Source organism: Armigeres subalbatus, chromosome 2 (assembly GCF_024139115.2).
Source record: "Armigeres subalbatus isolate Guangzhou_Male chromosome 2, GZ_Asu_2, whole genome shotgun sequence".
Classification (NCBI taxonomy): domain Eukaryota; kingdom Metazoa; phylum Arthropoda; class Insecta; order Diptera; family Culicidae; genus Armigeres; species Armigeres subalbatus.
In genome coordinates, this window is record NC_085140.1 from 217320167 (window position 1) to 217343845 (window position 23679).

Below are 23679 nucleotides of genomic sequence, written 5' to 3' on the forward strand. Positions count from 1 at the left end.
TCATTTCATGTCATTTTTATTTTATTTCCTTGTCGTAATTCCGCATAGTTTTGAGAGAGAAAAACTGTTTACGTTTCCTTTTATCGTCTGTTGAAATTATTCTGTAGGATTCTGTAGACGCTTTAGTTCGATCGCAAATAAGAGGAATAGAAAGTCAGCTGTATAACAAAGCAAACGAGATCCAGGAGGATATCTCAATGAAGAAGTTCGATTTGCGAGCGAAGCAAATCCATCTATCAGCAGTCCGGGCACAGGTGAGATTCTTAGTGTCGAACATAATTTTGATAGCATCGTAAAAGTTAAGTTGATAGTTGCTTGGTGTAAGTCGCGAATGCTCGCTTCCGTTATTGATTGCGTTACAGTTATCGAGCGTTAGGCAGCATTTTCACTTTGGTATGTAGAGGTTCAAGTATCTAGCGTGCAGGTGGAGCTTTTTGATCATAGGATAAAAGCTTTATGTGGCGAAGCTTTCCAACACTTGAATAAGTATCAAAGCAGAGCGGATAACTTTTCTCTCTGCTGCATTGCCTCGGTAAATAATGAAGTACCAAGCTTCTCCACCGTGCTTCGTAAGTAGATTAAACGAGGCTATGAAAATTGGGTTTTATGACGGATGAACGAAATGTGCTTATTAAGTTTACTACACGATTGTGACCTGCAATGGTTAGGAGAAAGATAAAAATGATAAATATTTAATCAATCACTAGTAGACATACTGCTGTAGTACTGCACCTTTTCAACTTATTCTTAAAGATAGATTTTGTATTTATAGTATTACATAGAGAACTCGCGTCTAGGCAATGTTTTATATACTATCGAGGATTATCCGAAAATTTCCTGGATTTTTTTAATGTATATGTATAGTGTATCGGGTTTCTGAATTTGAAACAGCGTCATAATAAGACAATGAAGGAAATTTGAAATAGTAACAATAGCGCCCGTGGGAAAACAAAATAGGAAAATATAATGAATTACGCATTTGGGACGAGAGAAAGCATAAACTGAGTGTCAAATACAAATCGATTGTCTTCTTTTGGTCAGGAAAAAGCAATTCGTCGAAAGCATTTCTTTCAATTTAAATATAATAGGATAATGATCATCTGCAGTCAATTTTGAGAAGCAGTCGGTATTTGGATGAAGAAATCACAGTTTGTGGAGCTCACACCAAAAATATTTTTATCTGATAATGGGTTTAATATGTTGCATGTCAGAGAAACAAAACAAATAATAATATTCCGCTTCTTGTCCCACAATGCTTCAGATATATTGCAAAAACTTTGTTCTCAGCTGAGCAATATGTTATTTTCTCTGTACCCTGTGCTGCTAGTTAGGAACAGTGTCAATTTATCAATGCCTGGTTTATTGTAGAGCTTCACAATAGTCGGTATTGGGCGATGTTCGTTGGACAGTGGGCGTTTAGCGACCCCAGGTCCGATTGTATTGCGTACAGACAACGTGTTCGTGATCTTCCCCGAATTTGCTGGCCTCTATCCAGTTTTTTGTTGAATATTGCTTTTACTATTCTTTTTCCTGACACTCGCACTGAAGTCCACTGAAGTCTGCCATATTTCATGCGATTCGCAATATTTTTTGTACACTTGATACGGCTCGTGATTCGTGCGTCTGGTATTCGCCGACAAATGACTTCTCAAGCAGTCTCAGTCCGTTAAAGAGAATACGCAACAGAATTTTGTACGCGTTCAAAAACGTGATCTCGACCATCTCGATTTTGACCTCAACAGTGTCTCGTATTTGACTCGACTTGCACTTGACTCTTACTTCACATTTTTTGTTTTATAATGGTCTTAAAAACCATAATTTGCTCTTCGTAACATCTATAAAACAATCATAAAACCAGAATGTAACTTGGGTTGGTACAAAAATCAGCTAGGAATGATTATGGTCTGTAACTTGTGATCTTCGCTGCTGCTAGAGTGATTGTTTATCAGTAGTAACTGTTTCGCACGTAAGAATATCCGCAAACACATTTGAAAACAATTGCTCACAGATAAACCACGTGCTGATTGTCAGACGGCATTTCTCGGATGTTAAAGATGTAAGGTGCTTCAGAAACCCGAACATTGACTAGCATCACTACCTTATAAGTGTGAACGTCACGAATCGGCGAAATAACAGAATGAAGTCTGTGCACCATGTGCAGTGATCGAGAGGATAATTTTCTGACAGCCAAGACTATGGTGGCAGCCTGATGGAAGGAGCACTTTGAAGATTTGTTGAACGGTGAAAACGAAGGTGTATAAGAACTGAAGTAGACTTTGCGCTTCTTGGTTTACAAAAGAATTCCACAAACGACGCGATGCGTTGTTCATAATTAAGATCTTTAGTTAGCCCCAACACAGGTTGTTGCTTCTCACTGAGAAACAAATGGTGTTGCTAGGGTAAATCCAGGTAGTCAAGAAATTTTGCGAAAAACATCCAAGAACGGACTAAGAATCAGATTAGCCATCTCTCGAACGTCAATCCTACGCTTTTGCTTGCAGGACTTACAGGAGAACATTTTTTCTTATTTACTGCAAATACAATTGAAAAAATTGTTTCATGTTCTGCCGGACAAGGACAATCTTGGTATAATTTTTTTGCATTTTCGACGACAATGATAATCCTTTAATTCTTGTTTTACAGTTTTGTATCTTTTCTTCAGCACACTAATGTGGTGGTGAAGATGGGGAATATAATATTAAGGTTAGGAGTGAAGGGATTTAAAAATCATTAAATTATGATGATGTTGTTGTTTTTATTAGCGGATTTGTGCAATCATTTTCTTGCGAGGGGAGACTTATTCAAGATAAAGAACCAAAGATGACCGATGTGTATCAGTTGAGAAGGCCATGACACCAAGCACTATGGATACATTTTGGTAGAAATCGGTGAAAAGATTTCCAGAATAATATTCTTCTATTTAATGGCAAACATGAAGACAGTAAGACGCTTAATTCATGCAATGTGAATGTCTGTCTCTATGAACAGAACGCACAAATTGGTGTTTTATATTCCAATTTCACGATTAACTTGCTTATTCTTATATCCTCACATTTCTCACTTCTCACATTTCATATCTCACTTCTCAATTTTCACATTTAGCGGCTCGCTTTTAACTTATCGTGCCTAACTTCTAAATTCGCCCTCTTCACTTCGCTTTTTTCGCATGTAATTTTTCGTTTCTAACGTTTTACTTTTTGCTTCTTATTTCTCTAATCTTACTTCCATTTCTTGCTTATTGTTTCTTACATTTCACATCTTGCTTCTCACTTTTTATTCCTCGCTTTTCGCATTTTAGTTTTCATTTTTAACAATAATAGTGGACCAGTGGAGAATTTTTCGGTTCGCGAAAGGATTTCTCTTTACTGGGGCGGGAATCGAACCCACACTCCATAGCACATGTGTTTAGAAGATTGACGTCGCTAACCGCACGGCCTCGAAGCCCACAACTAACGGAGATTCGCAAAGCTGAGCCCCGGCAAACATGTTTATTGCTGAGATTTCTGTTAAAGTTGCTGAGGATCAGCAAATAATTTGGCGAAAATCAGCTAACAAACGTCATTTTGCCGGGATTTTTTTTTTTTTGCTGCCAACGGCTGTGCAATTTTGCCGAGTTGCAGAAGTAAAAACTTAGTTGTGATTTCTCACTTCTCAAGTTTCGCTTCTGCCTTCTTCTCACTTTTCACTTTCTCGTCACTTGCCTCTCTTCATTTCTCTCTCTGCATTTCTCGCTGTTGACATTTCAATCTACGACTTTACTTCTTGCTTCTAACTTTGCATTTCTCGCAACTTCCTTCTCATTTCTCATATGCCATTTACAATTCTCACCTTTTACTTCTAGTTTTTCACTTTTCAATTCTGACTTCTCATATCTCATTTATCCCTCCTAGCTTCTCGCTTCACACTTCTCACATTTAACTTTTTGCTTCTCACTTTTCACTCCTTATTTCTCATTTCACACTTCTTATTGCTCGCCTTTCGCTTCTTAGTCTCAATTCTCATTCTTACTTTCGCTTCTTCCTTCTTCTTACTTCTCATTCCTCGTTAACCATATCTCACTTCCCACTACCAATAACTTCCCAGTTTCACTGTTTACGCCTCTTTTGTTACTTTCAACTTCTTACTTTCCTTTTTTGCCTTTCTCGTATTTTAATTAGTGATAATATTATTCGTAGCACACGCCCTAATCAAACTATGGCTCCCACAGATACTTATATCTTATTATAGCGTTTTGGCCTTCAAGCAAAGCTAAGGACAATCATCAAGGAATCCAAATTCAAAAGTACTTGCGTTTTCAAGAACACACTACTCAATATGGAAGCTACGTACAAATGTTTTTTTTTTTGCAGTTGTGGGGATTGTTATAAATATTAAAATGTGTGGTTTACATATTATGAAAAACAAGTCCCGGCAGACATTGTCCTGCATAGTAGGCGAGAATGCGCATGTTTAACTGCCCACAAAACTTCTTTACGTATCTTGTTTTTAGTTTTTTACGACTTTCTCAATTCTACTCGTAGTTTTCACATAAAAAAATAGCATACAAAACCGGCGGAAATGATAATGAACCCGTTGTTGGAAAGGAGAAAATCCATACAGCCGTTTTTGAGCACAGTCCAATTCATTTTTATTATACAGAATTTAGTGAAGGCATCTTTTCAATAACTTGGCGTAATCTAATGTTTTCTTCCTTCATATTCTTCTTCTTCTTCTTCTATGGCTCTACATTTTCAAAAAAAGATCTAAGTAGGTACTTACGTAGGTCTTATAACAAGCCATTGTCCGAGTCGATAACATTTGAAGCTGTTAGGAAAACTTCAAGATAATGTATGTCGTTTCTGTGGCATATATGTTGAGGACTCGGGACATCTTTTATGCCATTGTCCGCAATTTTTAAACAGAAATTATAGTTCTTCAACAGGGGGCTGACAGAACTCTCTGAAGTTTGGAAAACAAATCCCAATACGGTAGTAAAGTTTATCAGAATTATAATACCGAATTGGAACAACGCTGTAAGTCAAGGCGATGCGATTGCTCTACATAGCAATAATACGTCAACTTGACAAAGCTAATCAAAGATGTTTTTGAATACCTTCTTTAAATGGCACCCAATTTTTTAGTTTCAAACTATAAAACACACAACTACTTATCTCATTCGGGCCGCAAAGGGTTATCACGCTTCCACAGTACCACTGCATTCCGATACAAACAGATGAGGTCAATTTCATCTATGGGGTTTACTTGACAGCGAGCTTTCTGTTTCGCACGGTTCCTCGTGCATTTTTTGGAAGCATCGAAATGCGCATGATCGCGGCACAGCTCTCGTGTCAAACAAATTCCCATAGGCAACTTCCTTGCGACCGAGATAAAATTTCCAATTTCATTTACCGCTAGTGGCTCGTTCTGAAAACTCATTCATCCCATCGCGGTTGACTGTGTGTGCTATCATCTGGTTCTACTATTTCCAACGGTGCAAAACTTCCTGCGAAGCTCTAGACCAGACATTCGGATTAATCTCGGGGCAACAAGCAGTCATAAGGACATTTGCCAAGTGCGAGCGGCCAGCGAGATAGCCTGTCGGGAAAAGCTCAGACACCTCCAGTTACCAAAAACACACAGTCAGCTAAAGTTTGCCTTTTTTCCTCTACCGAAGGATGAAACTATCCCATCCTGCCCGACCACGGCTAATTTCTTCTGGCTTGTGACAGTTAAGTGCGCGATTCGGACCGATGCTGTTGCAGCAGACACCCCAAGTGTGAAAATCCTTCAAAGTGTGTTATCACTGCACAGATTCAGGCGGCAAGGTCCTACCAGTGAAGACAGAAAGAAAATCCGTGTGAAAATCGGAGATAAAATCTTCAATTTTGCAGCTAACACCAACGCGAAAGTTTTGTTTTGTTCGAGTGTGAAGCAGAAATTTTCATACATCTGGTTTTGAAAGGCACAAAAGCATACTTTTACACTGATTCGGAACATGACGAAGAATGCGAATAGTTTTATTTGTTACGAAGTATTACGAGATGAATTGTGATAAATTGATATTTTAATGAAGAAAAATTATTGATAAGCGATCCAAGTGAACCCCATTGTGAATTCTTTTGATAAACGTGTTTTTTCAATATACATGGCACCGGACCTGGCCAGACGAGATCAACAACATACCTAGTTGACAAAGCACTGTTTTAACATATTGTGATAAGCAATTTAAAAGCACAAATATTTTAAAGAACAGACATGCCTTTGTTATTAAATAAATGCGAAACATAGAACAGCTTATTATCCGTAAATAAATAGTGCTAAGCTGCTTCGAAAGCAACTATCGAATAATCAACGCACGATCGAAATGGCCAAGTAACATTTCTGGAATAACTGATAAACTACACCAACACTTTTGATAGGCGAACCAACAATACACAATCTATTCAGCCAACAAAGCGGTCATCCAACTAGACGTAAGCCACCTACAACAAGGAGTGCGTGAGTGAATATTTATGTCTCGATGGGAAATCGATGGTTATTGATGTAACTCTATTTTGTTGTGTTCTTTTTTTGGTATTTGGTGATTCAGTTTTTGACACAGCAGAAATAAAGCCACGTTCCCACGTAGGTTGATATGAAGCGGAAAATGAAAAACAATTTTATACAGTCCATCAATGGGAGAAAAGTTTCATCGTTAGGGAAACTGCAATTCATTGGAAATAATATAAAATTTGTCTCCTTCGCTCAAGCTGAAATTGTCGTTTTCAACTTTTTCGTAGCCGCTAATTGAAATCTTCCTATTCAATCTGATAATGTGTTTTAAAGACACGTGAAATGAAACATCATTGAGAAAATCTCTTCTGATAAATAAAGTTGAAATTACTCTGCATTCTTACCGCATGTGGACTCGAAACAATTATGTTTGAAATAAACAATTTGTCTCCTGTCGGGTTATATTGTACCCAACAGAAAACGGTTAAGTATTTTAAAGAAGAGAATAAGTGAGTGGTGATAGGTTTAATGGATATGCGCTAGCAATGCTCAGTGACAATTGGTCGCCATTGGTCACTACGGATTGAGTCCATATAAGCAATTCAAGAATCTCCAAAATCCTCTTTCTTAATTGTTCTTTGTTTTCAAATTATCAGAAATTTGTCCAAAATATGTTTTCCAATAAAATCGTAAATAGAGGAAAATGTAAAAATAAATCTCAAGTAGTAGTGCCAAATTTGCAGGTAATCAAATATCAATTATGTTTGCATGGGAATTAGAATCGGAAAAAAAATAAAATGTTGGCAAAAAATGAAATGGTGGCAATCTTGCAATTGCCGTTTCTGAGTTTTAAAAACATTGAATCCGTTACGCAAGCGATCCAGGTAGTGAATAGTCAACCACTTTACCCATGGATCGAATGAATAAAAACTAGTAAGTTGGAGTTTACTACGTTTTGAGTAGTAAACGTTACTTGTGGAACATGTTCGAATGAATAAAAGAGACTTTACCACACTGCAAAATTCTTAGATGCGGGTTATGAACAATATTCGGTGCGATTTGTCTTTGTTTTGAGAATAGAATTTAAATTGAACGAAAAATAAATAAAACAGACATTTTATTCTTTAATTGGCTGCATAAAATGAATAAATCATCTTTGCTATCATGTGATTTATTCCAGTTTTGACATTAGTAATAAAATGGTAAAATGTAAATAGTTGTTCTGTATGTTCGAAAAGTTGTTTTTATTTATATCAAACATGTAGTATGAATTTAACTTTTGAATAAAAACTACAAGCTTTGAGATTTACTACTTTGTCAATGTCAGCCCAGATGTACCAACCCCTATTCCTATATATTGCTGGATATGAATAAAAAAGAATAGTGTCATAAGTTTTCATCGTGTTTGGGGATTAAAATCTATATTCATTGCGATTCGGATGAGCCGAATATTACATGGGTCTTCAATTTGAAAATTGATTTATATTAACGATCTACGGAATGGGCAACCGCTATAAGGATACCAATTGTTTTATATGAGATTTTGCACAAGAGGTCTATCACAGTTATTATCATAATTAAGTGTAACGTATAACTTTCATCAATTATTTGTTTTACTTTTCTTTGAAATTATATTCACCAAGTGTTGGGATAATAGCCCGTCAGGTAGATCTAACCACTGCTTGTTTTACAATATGTGCATTAACAGTGTTTGCACCACTAATCTGCTGTATAAGACCTATTTTAATTGAATGATTCGTTACCTGTGATCGTATTCTAACTCATGCGTGACCAAAATGACCACATGTGTAAACCATTAGAGTTCAGCATTTATCATTTATGGACGATTAATGGAAATTACTCATGTGTCTAATGTTTATTTCCGTAATCGCGTCCGAGTGTATTCGACTATGTGACTAAGGGGTAAGCCAGAGTAAACGCGACGTGCGATGCGACGCGACGCGGCAGGGCAATTTGACAGCCTGTTGATTTTTTTTCTTTTTTATAATTTAGATTAATTATCAAGACGAAATTAATCCAATTTCATTTCTAGCAAATTCAAAGTTTGTCTATTAGTTAATGCATTAAAACTATCAATTTCGAATTATCAAATATATATTTTGTTTCATTGATTCAATTTTTTTTGCCTTTTTTTTATTTGCTAATTATCTATTACATGCATTCATCTCTTAGACTAGGTGTTCCGTGTTTTCTTAACACTATCATCCTTATTTGCTATGTTGCAGTTTTTGTTATTGTTAATACATTTCAATTGCCTCTGGCAGTTAGGATTTTTCCTCTGGTTGAATTGAACCATGTAGGAATTACAATGTCTTAAACTAAACTTAACCTATTTTATACTAAGGGTGCAAGGAGTTAATCGTTGCAATAGAAGATTGCAACGATTTTTATCTAAAATTGGAAATTATTTTGTTGGACATTTGTTGCAATGTCTTAATATTAGAAATTCTATGAAGTTCATTGGTACTTTACCACGGAGGCAACTTCAGAATCATTTTGAAAACTTTATTTTGAATCCTCTGAAGTGCCTTCTTTCTGGTATTGCAGCAACGAGTCCATATTGGCACAGCATACAACATGGCAGGTCTAAAAAATTGTTTATAAATCAAAAGTTTGTTCTTACAACAAAGCTTTGATTTTCTGTTTTTAAGTGGATATAGACACTTAATATATTTGTTGTAGACCAATTAATTGGAACCCCATTCATAGTGACAATATGTCTGCTAGAAGGTTTCAAATAATAAGCTCTCGGCTTATGTAGGAGAATTATAAGCTGAGTTTTGGAAGCATTCGGAGAAATTTTCCATTTTCGCATGTAAGTGGAGAAAATATCCAAACTTTTTTGCAATCTACTACAAATGACACGAAGGCTTCGCCCTTTGGCTGAAAGGCCCGTGTCATCTGCAAACAAAGATTTTTGACACCCTGGTGGTAAATCAGGTAAGTCAAACGTAAAAATGTTATACAATATGGGCCCCAGTATGCTGCCTTGGGGAACACCAGCTCTTACAGGTAATCTATCAGATTTATAATTCTGATAGTCTACCTGCAGTGAGCGATCAGATAAATAATTTTGGATCAGTTTAATAATGTACAGAGGAAAATTAAAATTCATCGATTTCACAATCAAACCTTCATGCCAAACACTGTCAAATGCTTTCTCTATATCAAGAAGAGCAACTCCAGTCGAATATCCTTCAGATTTGTTGAGCCGAATTAAGTTCGTAACTCTTAATAACTGATGGGTGGTTGAATGCCCATGGCAAAAACCAGATTGCTCATCAGCAAAAATAGAATTGTCATTAATATGAGCCATCATTCTATTTAAAATAATCTTTTCAAACAGTTTGCTTATTGAAGAAAGCAAACTGATTGTGCATTAACTAGAAGACTCAGCTGGATTTTTGTCCGGCTTCAAAATTAGAACAACTTTGGCGTTTTTCCATTTATCTGGGAAGTATGCCAATTGAAAACATTTGTTAAATAAATTAACCAAAAAGGATAAAGAGCTCTAAGGAAGTTTTTTGATAAGTATGTAGAAAATACCATTATCACCCGGGGCTTTCATATTTTTAAATTGACAGCCTGTTGATAATGATATTCTTTTACGTGAGTCGCGTTTACTCTGGCTTGCTCCTAAAGTACTATGCGTGGCTTTTTAACACCGTTACTAATAGAATTCAAACAATGAACTGTTACGCAGAACTGTAGAAAAAGTAGTGTTCAAAGTCCACCATTTAACAAATTTTGATATTTAGTTTCTGAAATAAGTTATTAAACTGTTAAACGGTTAGACCCAACTAGATGATCGAAGCACCATTTGTCAGTAGCAAAAAATAAGAAGTGTAAGGAAATGAGAAAGGAAAAATTATTCATAAGATATCAGAAATCAGAAGTCCGACATTCGCAATAAATAACCACTGAAGTCTGCCGTATTGTATGCTTTCACAATATTTTCTTCTTTGTACACTTAATACAGATAATGTTTCATGCGTCTGTGCTACGCACCATTTTCTAGTTTCCCTCCGAGTATTCTGCCCATAATCGCATATCAGTCCCATCTTTGCTGGATTTCCTATTCATATGGGACAATTACGCGTTTATGGGCAATATGTGCAACACTTTTCGCCCGAAACCCCGAAAGCTCACCATGGCTCATGACCGTTAATGGTTGCTGCAAGGATCAGAGATATAAACAGAGCAAATTTCATTTCCGTCTGTATGTTGCGGGACCTAAACTCGTTAAGAAATCCGTAGAAGGCCCTATTCGCAGCAGCAATACGTATTTTCACTTCACGGGAAACCTCATTATCACATGTCACAAGTATTCCAATGTAAACCAATTCTTCAACAACTTCAACAACATCCCCATCGAAATCTGAAATAAATTTGAACTCTTAAATCCGAAATCTGAAATCCTAATTCTGAAATCAAAAATCTGAAATAAGAAATCTGTGAACTGAGTTTCGAGATCTGAATTTTGATCTGATATTTGAGAATAAGAAATCTGGAACTCGAGATCTTAGATCTGTGAACTTAGAACTAAAATCTGAAATCTGAAATCAGCTATTTGAAAATCTAAAATCTGGGATCTGATGTTTGAAAATCTGAAATCTGAAATTTGAGATCTGAGATCTGATACTTGAATTCCAAAATCTGAGATTAATATATGAGGTATGGGATCTGAGATCTTACTTTCGAGGTCTGAGATCTGAAATCTGAAATCAGCTATTTGAAAACATTATTTCTTAAATCGGAGATCTGATACAGTATTTACCCAATTATGTTACTCCCCTATTTCGTGTACCCTCGACTTTATGATGTTTTTGACTAGATTTTGCGACCAATTTTTTTTTAAATTTCAGTCGTTCTTGTTATTTTTGTAAATAATACCGTAAACAAGAAATAACTTTCGCCGCCTGTGGTTTTTTGTGAATCATTTCAATGTACCTCAAGAGTTTTGTTATCCTTTTAGACAAGAAATGATGGGCTTTGTTCACGAATTTTGTCTTACCAAGGTTTTATACCTGATTCATAATTGATAAACGGAATACCAAATTGAGAATGAAATTTTTCCGATTTTGTCACATTTCCTATTGCATTACCCAAAATTCACCATTATTTATTTATCCAGACTAAGGCCGAAGTGGCTTGTGCGGTATATAAGAGTCTTCTCCATTCGGCTCGATCCATGGCTGCACGTCGCCAACCACGCAATCTACGGAGGGTCCGCAAGTCATCTTCAAACCTGATCGATCCACCTTGCCCGCTACGCACCTCGCCTTCTTGTTCCGTCGGATCGTTGTCGAGAACCATTTTCACCGGGTTACTGTCCGACATTCTGGCTACGTGCCCGGCCCTCTGCAGTCGTCAGATTTTCACGGTGTGAACGATGGATGGTTCTCCCAGCAGCTCATGCAACTCGTGGTTCATTCGCCTCCTCCACGTATCGTTCGCCATCTGCACCCCACCATAGATGGTACGCAGCACTTTCCTTTCGAAAACTCCAAGTGCGCGTCCTCCACGAGTATCGTCCAGGTCTCGTGTCCGTAGAGGACTACCGGTCTAATGAGCATTTTGTAGATTGTCAGTTTGGTACGACGGCGAACCCTATTCTATCGGAGCGTCTTGCGGAGTCGAAAGTACGTACGTTTTCCAGCCACTATTCGTCTCCGAATTTCTCTGCTGGTATCATTTGAGGCAGTCACCAAGTACACAAATTGTAACCGTTCGTTGCTTCTGCTCGAGGTTTATGATTAACCGGTGGCTTAAGCGCCACTTCCGGAATCCGGAAGACCACCGGTCGAGTTCTTTTGCCCGACTAACACTCGACTTCTCTCCTCAGGGTTCACTCGAACGGTCGCTGGCTGAAACTTAAAATATTGCCTTGCACCAAGTGCTTCTCCAATTCGGCCACCTCCCAAGTTATGTTACCCTCAAACTCTTCCAACCCGTCAATAAATCCCGGCAGAAAGTAAGCAAAGCGAGTAATCAACGTAGTCAACGGAACGGAACAGAAAATGAACGGAGTGATCTTTCAGCGATGACTCCTACTAAAAAAACTACTTGATCTTCTTACTTACAATTCATGGGGGTTTATTTTGTTTCGGGTTGAACACTTTTGAAATTGGTACGGATAAGGAAATGGTTATCTAGATCATGGCCATGTCTATACACTAGTCACATACCTGCGCAGGTTTTCTTCTTCGTCGACTTGCTGGGTTTCGCCGGCGCGATGGCGGCGAACCGGTTCGGAACGATGGCGTCGAACCTGTCCGTGGCGATGGCGGCGAAGCTGTCCTTGACGATGGCGGCGACAGAAGAATCGCCTAGCTGCAGGATGGTGCGCAGCTGATGAGCCCGTGCAAATATGGCCGAACTAAAGTTGCGAAGTGGGTGGCGGCTGGACGGAAGGCCTCCGATTTTCTCGTGAGAGTTGCGTCGACAGATGTCGCGCTTCCCGGGTTGATTTTCCCCTCCGGACAAGGGCCAACGTACCTCCGCACGGCTTCGCTTTTTACGGCTATGACCGCCCGTGATGAAATGAACCCTCGCCTTCGGTTCCAATCCGGCACTGTGGTACGCAATTGGCGACGTATTCCACGCGCCGAGCTCTCCGAACGGTCCGTAGGGTCCGGAACGTTTTGGACCACCGTCGATTGATTGGCGATCGACGGTTCACTTTTCGCTTCACTTCGTACGAAACTTCACCACACTTCGTTTCGCTACCCCGAAGGGCGGGCCTTGACGAGCGCACGGACTCCACAAAAAACTCCTCCAAACGATAAAACGGCGGAAATGCCGCAAACCCTTTTCGTCGACTCCGGGTCGACCTCGAAAATTCCAGCCCGTACCAAAAAAGCGCCACGCGCTGTAAGTCCAACGCGAAACATAAATTAACATTTAAACATACAACGAATAGTTCTACAAAAAATTACCTTTTTTGGTACACTATACTATTTAAAATAGAAATTTGCGAGAGTCGGCTACACCGACAACAGAATCAAATCTACAGAACGAACGAAAAAACTAATTACAATCACGTACAAAATCACTCCAATCACTTTAATTACCTCGACGAACTAAACTTTACTCAAATTCTCTATATAAAACTCTTAAACTCGCAAAACTTCTAACTGCCAGCCGTTATGGAAGCGAAATGACCGAGTTTGAGTTTGTTCTTAAGCAAGAAACCTTCAACAACAATTAACCCATTATTTAGCAATTGCGCCAATTTAAATTTCAAATGGCGACATAGAGTTCGCGCCTTCGGAAACATCGAGCTAACTTTACTACATAGAACATTACAAAGTATCGTTGCCATATTGAATATGGCTGTCGTCATAGTACTCAAACATCACAACATTTAGTCGAGACACAAACCATGTCGACGAATTGCCTTCTCGTTGACACGAATCGAATTTAATTTGAATTTGAACATTATTTTACTTAAAAAGATAAAAACGTCAAAAACTACAAATATTAAATTCAACTAAAATAGACGACACGTAAAAACTATTTTCAAAAACTTATTTACATTTGATTTTGCTTAAAAAGATAAAAACGTCTGAAGCTACGGAAATTTACGTAAATTTACGTAAATTTAAAACGGTAAAAAACGTAAAACGTTACAAAATTCTTCTACTACACCGATTTCGTCACCACCGGCGATGCAAACTCGAGGTGGGTGGCTCACATTGTCTTCTCTTGAACCCCTTCCTATCATGTACTTCGTCTTCGACGTGTTGACGACTAGTCCGATCCGCTTAGCTTCCCTCTTCAGTCTGATGTAGGCTTCCTCCATCTTCTCAAAGTTACGTGCCATAATATCTATGCCGTCGGCGAAGCCAAATAGCTGGACGGACTTATTGAAAATTGTACCACTCGTGTTAATCCCTGCTCTTCGTATTACCCTTTCCAAAGCGATGTTGAATAGCAAACACGAAAGACCATCACCTTGCCGTAACCCTCTGCGCGATTCGAAGGGACTCGAGAATGCCCCTGAAAATCGAGCTACGCACATCACCCGATCCATCGTCGCTTTGATCAACCGTGTCAGTTTATCCGGAAATCCATGTTCGAGCATTAGCTGCCATAGCTGGTCCCGATCAATTGTGTCATATGGGGCTTTGAAGTTGATATTTGATATTTGAGAATAATCAATCTGGAATTCGAGATCGGTGGTTTGAAATCTGAAATAAGTGATCTGTCATCTGAGCTCTGAGAACTGAAATCTGAAACTTGGAATCTGCTATTAGAAAATATGTTGTATCAAAACTGAAATATTACATTTGAATATCTGAAATATGGGATCTGATATTTGGAAATCTGAAATCTGAGATCTGGGATATGAAATCTGAAATTTTAAAACTGTGATATGTGAAATCTGAAATCTTATATCTGAGATCTATGAGCTGGCATCTGAGGTCTGAAATCCACGAAAAAAGAAATTTTTGAACATTTGTTTTGTAATTAATTGCATATTATTCGGCAACTCGGCCGTACGAAAATAATTTTTTGTTAAATATCTTGGCTGTACATATGTTCAGCACATGTTTCGAAATGGACAAATTGATATGAAATTTGCGAAAAAGAATCCACATGTCTTGGAGGGACTCGAACCCACAACCTTCGAGTCCCTCCAAGACACGTGGATTCTTTTTCGCAAATTTCATATCAATTTATCCATTTCGAAACATGTGCTGAACATATGCACAGCCAAGATATTTAACATTTGTTTTGTATTTTATACTGCCTTGGAATATAAGAATTTTCATTGAGTTAAAACTGTATAGTTTTAAATTCAAGTTAAATAACACATCCAATCAAAATTCAAAACAAACTCTGAAAAACAAAAAAAAATAAATATTCTACTCCAGGGATTGAATCCTAAAGAGAATGAACAAGTCTCTCACTTATCATCTCTGTATACATATACGATATATACCTAGCATCCCGCGAGAAACTTTTTTCGCAAGTTGTCATGAGAGAGAACTGATTTGGGAGACAACACCCCATGATAAATTTCTTTTAGAAAGCTGAAATTGCGGGGAGCTGGCTCTGATCATGCATTTCAACTTGTTCTACACAGCTGTGCAGTAACAACACGAAATGAACGAAAACAATCACCATTTTTCTGTGGGGGCTGCCTATCCGATTCTGTTTTTTCGCACTTGTTTACAAGTTTGATAAATTTGTTATCATGGCTTGTTATGATTCGGAACAGTTTTGCCTCTCTTTTATAGTTGATCGTTATGTATTGAGAGCGATTTCTGCAAACCTTGTTCTACTCATATTGGCGAGGTTGAAGGAATCATTTCCATTACTGCCTGCCATTACTGTGGATATCATCATCCAGGGCTTTATTTTCATTATCGAAATTTACAGCAAATAATATTTTAACTATGTAAAAGATTATTTCCTCGTTTTTTTTTATAACAAAACAAACAAGCAAAGGAAACTGAAAGACCCACTATTTCACGCCTTTTTTATGACCGGCATTGTGAAAAAAAAAGTTCGGAATCATCGAAAATTATACCACTAAGAAATATAACAAGATTCATGAATATTAAAATCCAATTACTTGAAAACGGTTCCGTTATGCTCAAAAATCTTAAGCCTTTCATACAAAATACTATCTTAGACATGCTTTATATTTTGAAAGTTATATTTGGCGTACTTTAGTGTATGAAATCATGAAACTAACGTCATATTACCATATGAGTCTTAACAATAATGTCCGTTTGTCAAATGGGCCTTAAAAATGTATTGGTTAATCGTGCATAACTTTTGACAAAAAAACATACACATTTTTGGACAAAAATCGGTGGCTGCAAACCTTACGTAATATAGTTTTTAATAATACAACCAAGATGACAACCAAATTTAACATGGTCGCCTTCATTCATTGCAAATTTAGGCCACCCACTCACTTTTCCTAATGGTGTGCTGATTGATGAGATCGGTAGAGAATTATAGGACGTATGGCAGTTTTGGTGAGTTAGATATGGTAAAACCGAGGTCCCTTCCTCAGGAATTGAATTCGCATCTTTCATATACTCGTCGAAAGCTTTCGATCAAACATAAATTTAGGCATTTTTGTAAACCTCGTGTAAATAGTGGCCCGGTATCAGCGAGAATTACTCAGATCTGAACTGTGAAATTTGAACTCTGATGTTTGAAAATCTGAAATTCAGTTTTGGTAAAATCATTCATGAAACTCAATCATTGAACGCTCCCGCGCGAACTAACTCGTTTGCGAGTTTAAAATAATACATCACGTCTGAGTTTTTCATGCTAAAACGGATCATTTTACTTATTTCCCAAAAAAGCATTTCGCTCCAAAAAGTGTTAAAACAATTTGGGTGCAATTTATTGTTTACACAAGCAAAAGTATCCATTGTTATATGAGGAGACGGTAATTTACTGTGTTTTACGAAGGAGAACAAAAGAAAACCTACGATGGTTCAAATGTAACAACAGTGTTAATTCTCTACCACCTTTTGTTAAGGCGAGGCAATTTTTATGCACACTTTTGTTTTCGATATTTTAACAAAATTAAACACTCAATCATGCAGCATTATAACGATGTGGTATGCTTGAGATACCTGCTTGATTATAGGGACTCGAAAAAGAATTTATTTGCAGTAACTAACCGAATATAAAAATGTTCGCATTAACGATTGCGCCTTAACACCGGTTCTAAGCTTCGATGCAGAGTACACGAGCTTTGTTCGCCAGTGACAGGCGTATGAGGCCCTTGGATGATTTAACTCAGCCATGATTTTTTAGGTGCTGAGCTGGGTGCCTTTCAACTCACGAGTGATTTGAATCATTCCCAACACTGCTGGAATTTACGATCTGAGATCTGACAATCAGAAATTACTTATCTTAAGTTTTTGTATATTCAGCGGTTCCATGACATAAGAATAAACTTATAAAAATCGCTCCGATTGTGCTAAGAGCAGGTAGAAATAATCTTTGCTGAAAAAAAATGTAAACCCGTATTTATTTGTTTTGCCTTCTGGGTGACCATTTTCGGAATAGTGTTATTTAAAATAAAATATTTTCAAGCTTTCATAACTTTTGAACTAATGATCCATTTTGGTCACATGTGCTTCTCGTATGATAACGCACAGCGTGTTTCCGTATACCAGAATGAGGATATTCCGCTTGAACTTATATATATGATGGCCTTCGTTACGTTAAATGGTCTTGCTCCAACGAGTTCTTGGGAGACCTGAAAACATCAAAAATAATGATAACCCACCCAACGTGTTTCCATATAAAACACAAGAAGGCTTTTCCGCTTGCAGCCATACATGCGACGTTAAATTGTAAATTTGATGTAAAATTACATGGGAATTCATTTGTTAATTTTTCGAAAACTTTTTTTCATAAACTAGATATTATTTCATGGGTTTTAACGAACTTGCAGCGCTTTAATGTTCATATGAATACAGGGGTTAGACAAAAAGGTTGAGATAGGCAAAAATTTGTCAAAGTTTGTCCGGTGGACAAGGACCAATCTCAAGTTTTGCGGGAGGACAGTATACTAGAAGAGTGTCCGCTTCTGATGGTCTTGGTTTTATCAAAATCGGATTACTATACGCAAAGTTATGCTGATTTGAATTTCGACTTTTTTTTACCAATCTCAACCTTTTTGTCTAACCCCTGTATGTCTAACGAGTATACTGCCGCTAACTGCACATCTATATATAGGCTTCGCAGTTGTATGGGAAAACGCAAACTTCGTCCGATCAAGTGAGATCAAGGTTTTTCTGAATCGTTTTGGGACCCCAATCAACTGTGCAGAATATGGGCTCGATTGGTTGCGACCTCGCCTGCCGCATCGCGTTTTAAATTTACATGGAGATTAGTATGGTAAAAACGTATTTTTACATTTTGCTCTTAGCGGTTTCAATTTATCATCAATCACGTGACTCGATACGTTAGCATATAGTCTGGAAGATGCCGAAAAACTTTGCCGAAGAAGGTACGTATCTGGAAGGTCTACAAAATATGTTATTGCGTTTCGAAAATTGATTGTTCAAACCATATGCAAGAAATCAATGTTTCTGCCAGCACTACCGGACAATCTGTGGTTATCGAAGGGCAAAACCCATCTTCCTTCTTGTCGGATTTTTTCTTTGTGATTGATTCTTTAGATATGATATGATTCCGAATAGCTTCCATTAGCTCTAAAGCCCAATAAGATCAATTATTTTGAAATAACACTCAGTTAAGTTATTAGTCTACGTAGTTCGGCAGTGCTGGTAGAATAAACGATTTTTTGCATATGTTTTGAACACTCAATCTTCGAAGCGTTATAACTTTTTTTCGTGGACGTTCCAGAAACGTGCTTTCTTCAGCAAAGTTTTTCGGCATCCTTTGGGTTATACTTTAACGCAATGTGCCACTTGGTTTACGATGAACTGAAACCTCTAGTAGTAGAAATGCAAAAATATACGTTCTCCCATACTAATTTCCATAAAACTTCAAACGCGATACGGAAAGCGAGGGAGCAACCAATCGGACCAAAATTCTGCACAGTTGTTTGGAACCCAAAATGGCTTCGAAAAACCATTGATTTGAAAAAATGACCATGACGCCCCACTCTAGCCTCCATATACAGATGTGCTCGACTTGCGGTTAGCAGCAGTATAATGTTATTTGAATTATTACGGAGAAAAAGAAAAATTTGGATAGCCCGCGGAAATAACGCGCAATGAGCAATCCCGCAAGGAGGAAGTGTAACAAAGAATGCCTTGATTTCAATTCTTGTTTTGAAAATGCATGATTGACAAGTTTGTTTTTATTTTTCTGCAATTGAGCAGATTGTTGTTCCTAGGAGGTTTGGCGTGAAGTTCGGAAAGCTTTGCGTTTACCCAATCTAACTAAACGAACAATGGAAAAATTGGAGCTTGTAATTCAGCATGAGGGTTGCCGATGTATTGCAAATATCAAAATGACCAACTAATACGGTATGGGTTGGAACTGGCTGCATTGAAATAAGTCTAATCCGTATGCAATTTTTACAAAATAATTATTCTAACATTATTCTACCAAATAACCTTCAAAGTTAAAAAAGCCCCAAAAGCACAGTTAAGAGACAGCGTCACTAGTGCACCTTTCTTTCCCTCCTATTGATCCACATAGCTCGTAGTTCTTATTCCTATAGCGATATGACATACCTATCGGACTGACGTAGAATATTGAGCTATTATATGGGAGAAAACTATAATTAAAAGTAGAAGGAAATGAATTAATGCTAAGCATTTTCTAAATTATTCGCATAATGATTCCCAAAGTGCAAAGTGGGTCAACTTCGTGTAGTTATGACACTGAATGACACATTGAAAGTAAACATTGTTACGTTGGGCAAAGCTGTCTATGATCATTTACCAGGGAAATATCCGCTCAATGCGGTTTGAATTTTCCAATAATCCAAATTTTTCTTGCAATGCGTAATATTAAAACCGCATAACTTGTTTCCATATAGCACAATGAGGGCATTCCTCTTGAAGCTACACATGTGATGATCGTCGATACGCTGGTTGATCCAGCGTATCTCTATGGACCAGAATGGAGCAATTTTATCTGAAAGTCAAACGCGAGAAAATCGTCATTACGCTGGTCTTTTTTTACATGATCCCTAGTTATATTCTTCAAGGAATTCTTGGATGACCTACAAACTTGAAAATGGTTATAAACCACCCTGCGTGCTTCTATGGACCGAAATGGGGCTCCTTCGCTAGAGGTTACACATAAAAAGTCCATCGTTACTTTGGTTGAGCCGTAGGTCTGTTATTCAAGGAGTTCTTGGGTGAACATCACGCTAACTTTCACCTTCTCAGTGACTGAGTACAGTTGTATAGCCCTCTCTTTTCTTCCCACGAAAATTTTACTCAATTTTCGTCAAAAGCAGAACTACTCGAAGCTATGAGTTGCCCTGATTTTGGCCAAAAATTGAGTAAAATTTCAGTGGGAAGAAAAGAGACGACAATACAATTTTACTCAGTCACTGAGTAGATGAAAGTTAGAGTGATGACTGATGAGCATTAGCATGAACAATATGAGCGCCCAATTCGTAGTTGCTAATCCGTGATTGACTAGAACTCGAAAAATTGTACAGAGAATCAACGAATGGGGCTTGGGATTACTTGCTCATTCTCAGTACATGTTTCGGGATCTAATGCAAAATTAACAAGAACTAAACGTTTTCTCGGTGGTGGCTGCCTATTGCATTCTGTTTTTTCGCAATTGTAAACAAGTTTGATTTATTTTTTTTCATGGCTTGTTATGATTCTAACAAGTTTTCGACTTTTTTCTATCGTTTTTCGTTATCTATTGAAAGCGATTTCTACAAACCCTGAATATAACATATTCAAAAGTAATAAATTCGAAAATGCTTTTTCGAGAAAATTGATTTCTTAAATTTTTTCTTTGATTTTCAAAACAATGAATCATTTTTCTCATAGAGCATCTTTTTTAATATAGCCCTAATTATCACCTAAAAATGTTAAAGCAAAATGAAGAACCTTTGATGCACATTGTCTTTTTTAATAAAATACAAATTTAAAATCTAGAAAAAGAATCTTGATTTTCGAGAGAATCACTCTTGTGCGAAAGTTGAACTTGCTTTCTTTTTTTCCAAACAAATTTCCATGCAAATATAACTCTAAATCATCACTAAATCATCTGCAATTTTGAACCCATTTGGCTAAATTTGGGTTGAAGTTATGCAACAAATTATGTTTGGGCACAATCTGCAATCTGTGAGAGCACCATCATACATATCCTACGGTGAACAATTTGTCATCCCTACTAAAATTCAAGAAATCTGCACAAATAAGGAATTCGGAATTAGGCACAACCGGAGGGTGGCAAAATCGGAGCGTAACAGTTATATTCGGAAGATGAATGCAGAATAAGTAGTTAGTAGTTTTCTTCTGAAACCACGAAAACTTTTCTGATACTCACTTGAGAACCATTGAGAATAAAAGCAAAAAGTTCTCAATCACTTCAGTTGGAATTCTGAACTCGGCAAAACTTGTGTGGGTGTACTTGTTGTGACTAATTTGTCAAATGCATTTAATTCAAAAAGGTATGCACTTCTTGTTTCAGTGTTTCAAAAAGTTGAGCATATAAAATAAAAATTTCAGTCGAACATTCAAGGAGCAATTATTTGTGCAGTATAGACAAAAGCCAACTCTCGCAAATCTGAAAATGCTAACTCCCTATGTTCTAGAAAATGGTAAAAACGTGTTTTTCATTTTCCGCTTATATCAACTTAAGTATTCATATTATTTATCAAACCATTCTTATAACACAAATAGTTTTATTTCGAATCCGTATGGCAATTGAAAGCAAAAAGTCTATTTTAACGCTGCCCTATCCGTCGGAATACGTATGAAATGGCTTTCGAAGTTTAGTTGGTTTTACGAGCTAGATGGGATGGAAATTACTTCGTTTACACCTCGTAAGTGGTTTGGAAAACTATTGTCTCATAGTTGCTCCTGCTGCAGATTCACATCTCTTAAGCTGTCTTAAATCTGCTGCATTTCATTTCTGCTCTTTTTCTTATCATTCTGTATTTTCTATTCACCTACTCATTTTATAGCGTTCGCTTCAGCACGAAAGTTTTGGCAAATGGCATAGAAGCTTAACAGCGAAACCGAAAATTCAGATCCACCTTCAAAAAATTATTTCATTGCTACACAACGCTTGATAGTTGATCCACTGCAGAACATGTTGTATGAGATCGAAAAGTTTTTTTTTACTAAAAATATGGAAGATACTGCTGTTCTTTGATATTTTTGTATGGGGTTTCCTGAAGGTTGTTATTACATTATTTATTTTCCATTTTGATTTCGATTTACATGATATCATTAGTAATGAAATGTACAAAAATAAATGTAATGTAGGTTATTATAAATTAAGAATTTGTTTGAATATGTGAATGAAAAACTGCAGTCAGACATTTGAACTTGTGCCGCAATACCTACTGCTTCATATATTCAAGCCGCTGAACAAGAACAGAGCCCGAGCATTTAATAATTACACGGAATGTGTTAATGAAATTTTAGTTATAAATTATTCACAAATTGCGGCTGCGACTAACCGAACTTAGAAGTGGGAATTACCACAGCAAACACACAAATATCCACCGCACTTCATAATATGGAAACCAAACAAAAGCTGGGACAAAAAATCTTGCAAAAGAGCATCAACATTCAAACAGCATTCGAGTCCTTTCTCGCATTCGACGGACGGCGCCACTACATGCGAGCAGCATCAACAGCTTCATTCCACAAGCGGGGCACGTAGCAGAACTTAAATTTGTTTCATTTTGTGCTTAAACACTTAATTTCGCGTCCTCTTCCAGCAGCAAATTTATTTGTGTGCATACGAAATTTGAGTCTGGAAATAGCACTCACGTACCCATTGCCTGGTTCTGTGCAAGTGTCATCCATCCATCCTTTCTTCCGGCTGGACCATCATCGGCCGTGACAACATTATTCGAATGTAAATATTTATGCCACAATTAATTCATAAATGCCATTCAATCTCGGCCAGGTCTGTCCAATAAAATTTCAATGGACGTATGCAAGATACTCATCAAATAGTGACAGTGATATGTCGGCCATTAGAGTTCAGACGGCAATTGTTCGGAATCAGGTGTTTGTCTTGATTTTTCCATTCAAAATGTGTATGCTCAACGTATAAACACATGTCAATCACATTTGATGTTGAATCGGACATCAGTTTATAGCTCTATCGACATTGAATAACCGCTATAATACTTGTTGGAAATTATTTTTGAAAATAGATACAAAAGATTGTTTCTCAGTCCTTTAAACTATTGTCAAAATGCTGGAAAAGTATCTTGAGATTACAAAACTGAGATAGTCGATATGAAAATCGTTTAACACTAATCGGTCATAAATTCAATTGCGGAAATTTAACTGCACTCTATGTCCCTCCTACGCTATTCCTACGCTATGAAAAATCAACAGATTGAGAGTATGCATTTTGAAACCTTTATCCTTGTCAGTGACGTTCCGGATGGAGTCATAGTCATAAAGCATTAATCACCATGTTTATAAACTATTATCAAGTGTCCTTCTTGCACCTAGCCGGCTTCGAAAGCAATGCATCCAGGGCAGTGACGCTGCGACGTGATAC

The 23679-nt window shown here is 37.3% G+C and overlaps 1 protein-coding gene across 6 annotated transcripts in view; it reads left to right on the top strand.

Annotated features, from left to right (window-relative positions):
- LOC134211662 (uncharacterized) overlaps positions 1-23679 on the top strand; it is a 353136-nt gene that overhangs the window by 168130 nt on the left and 161327 nt on the right. For all 6 annotated transcript variants that reach the window (XM_062688770.1, XM_062688773.1, XM_062688772.1 and 3 more), the window contains one exon: positions 108-254. In XM_062688770.1, the coding sequence (XP_062544754.1) occupies positions 108-254 (147 nt within the window). The remainder of the gene's footprint in view (positions 1-107; positions 255-23679) is intronic.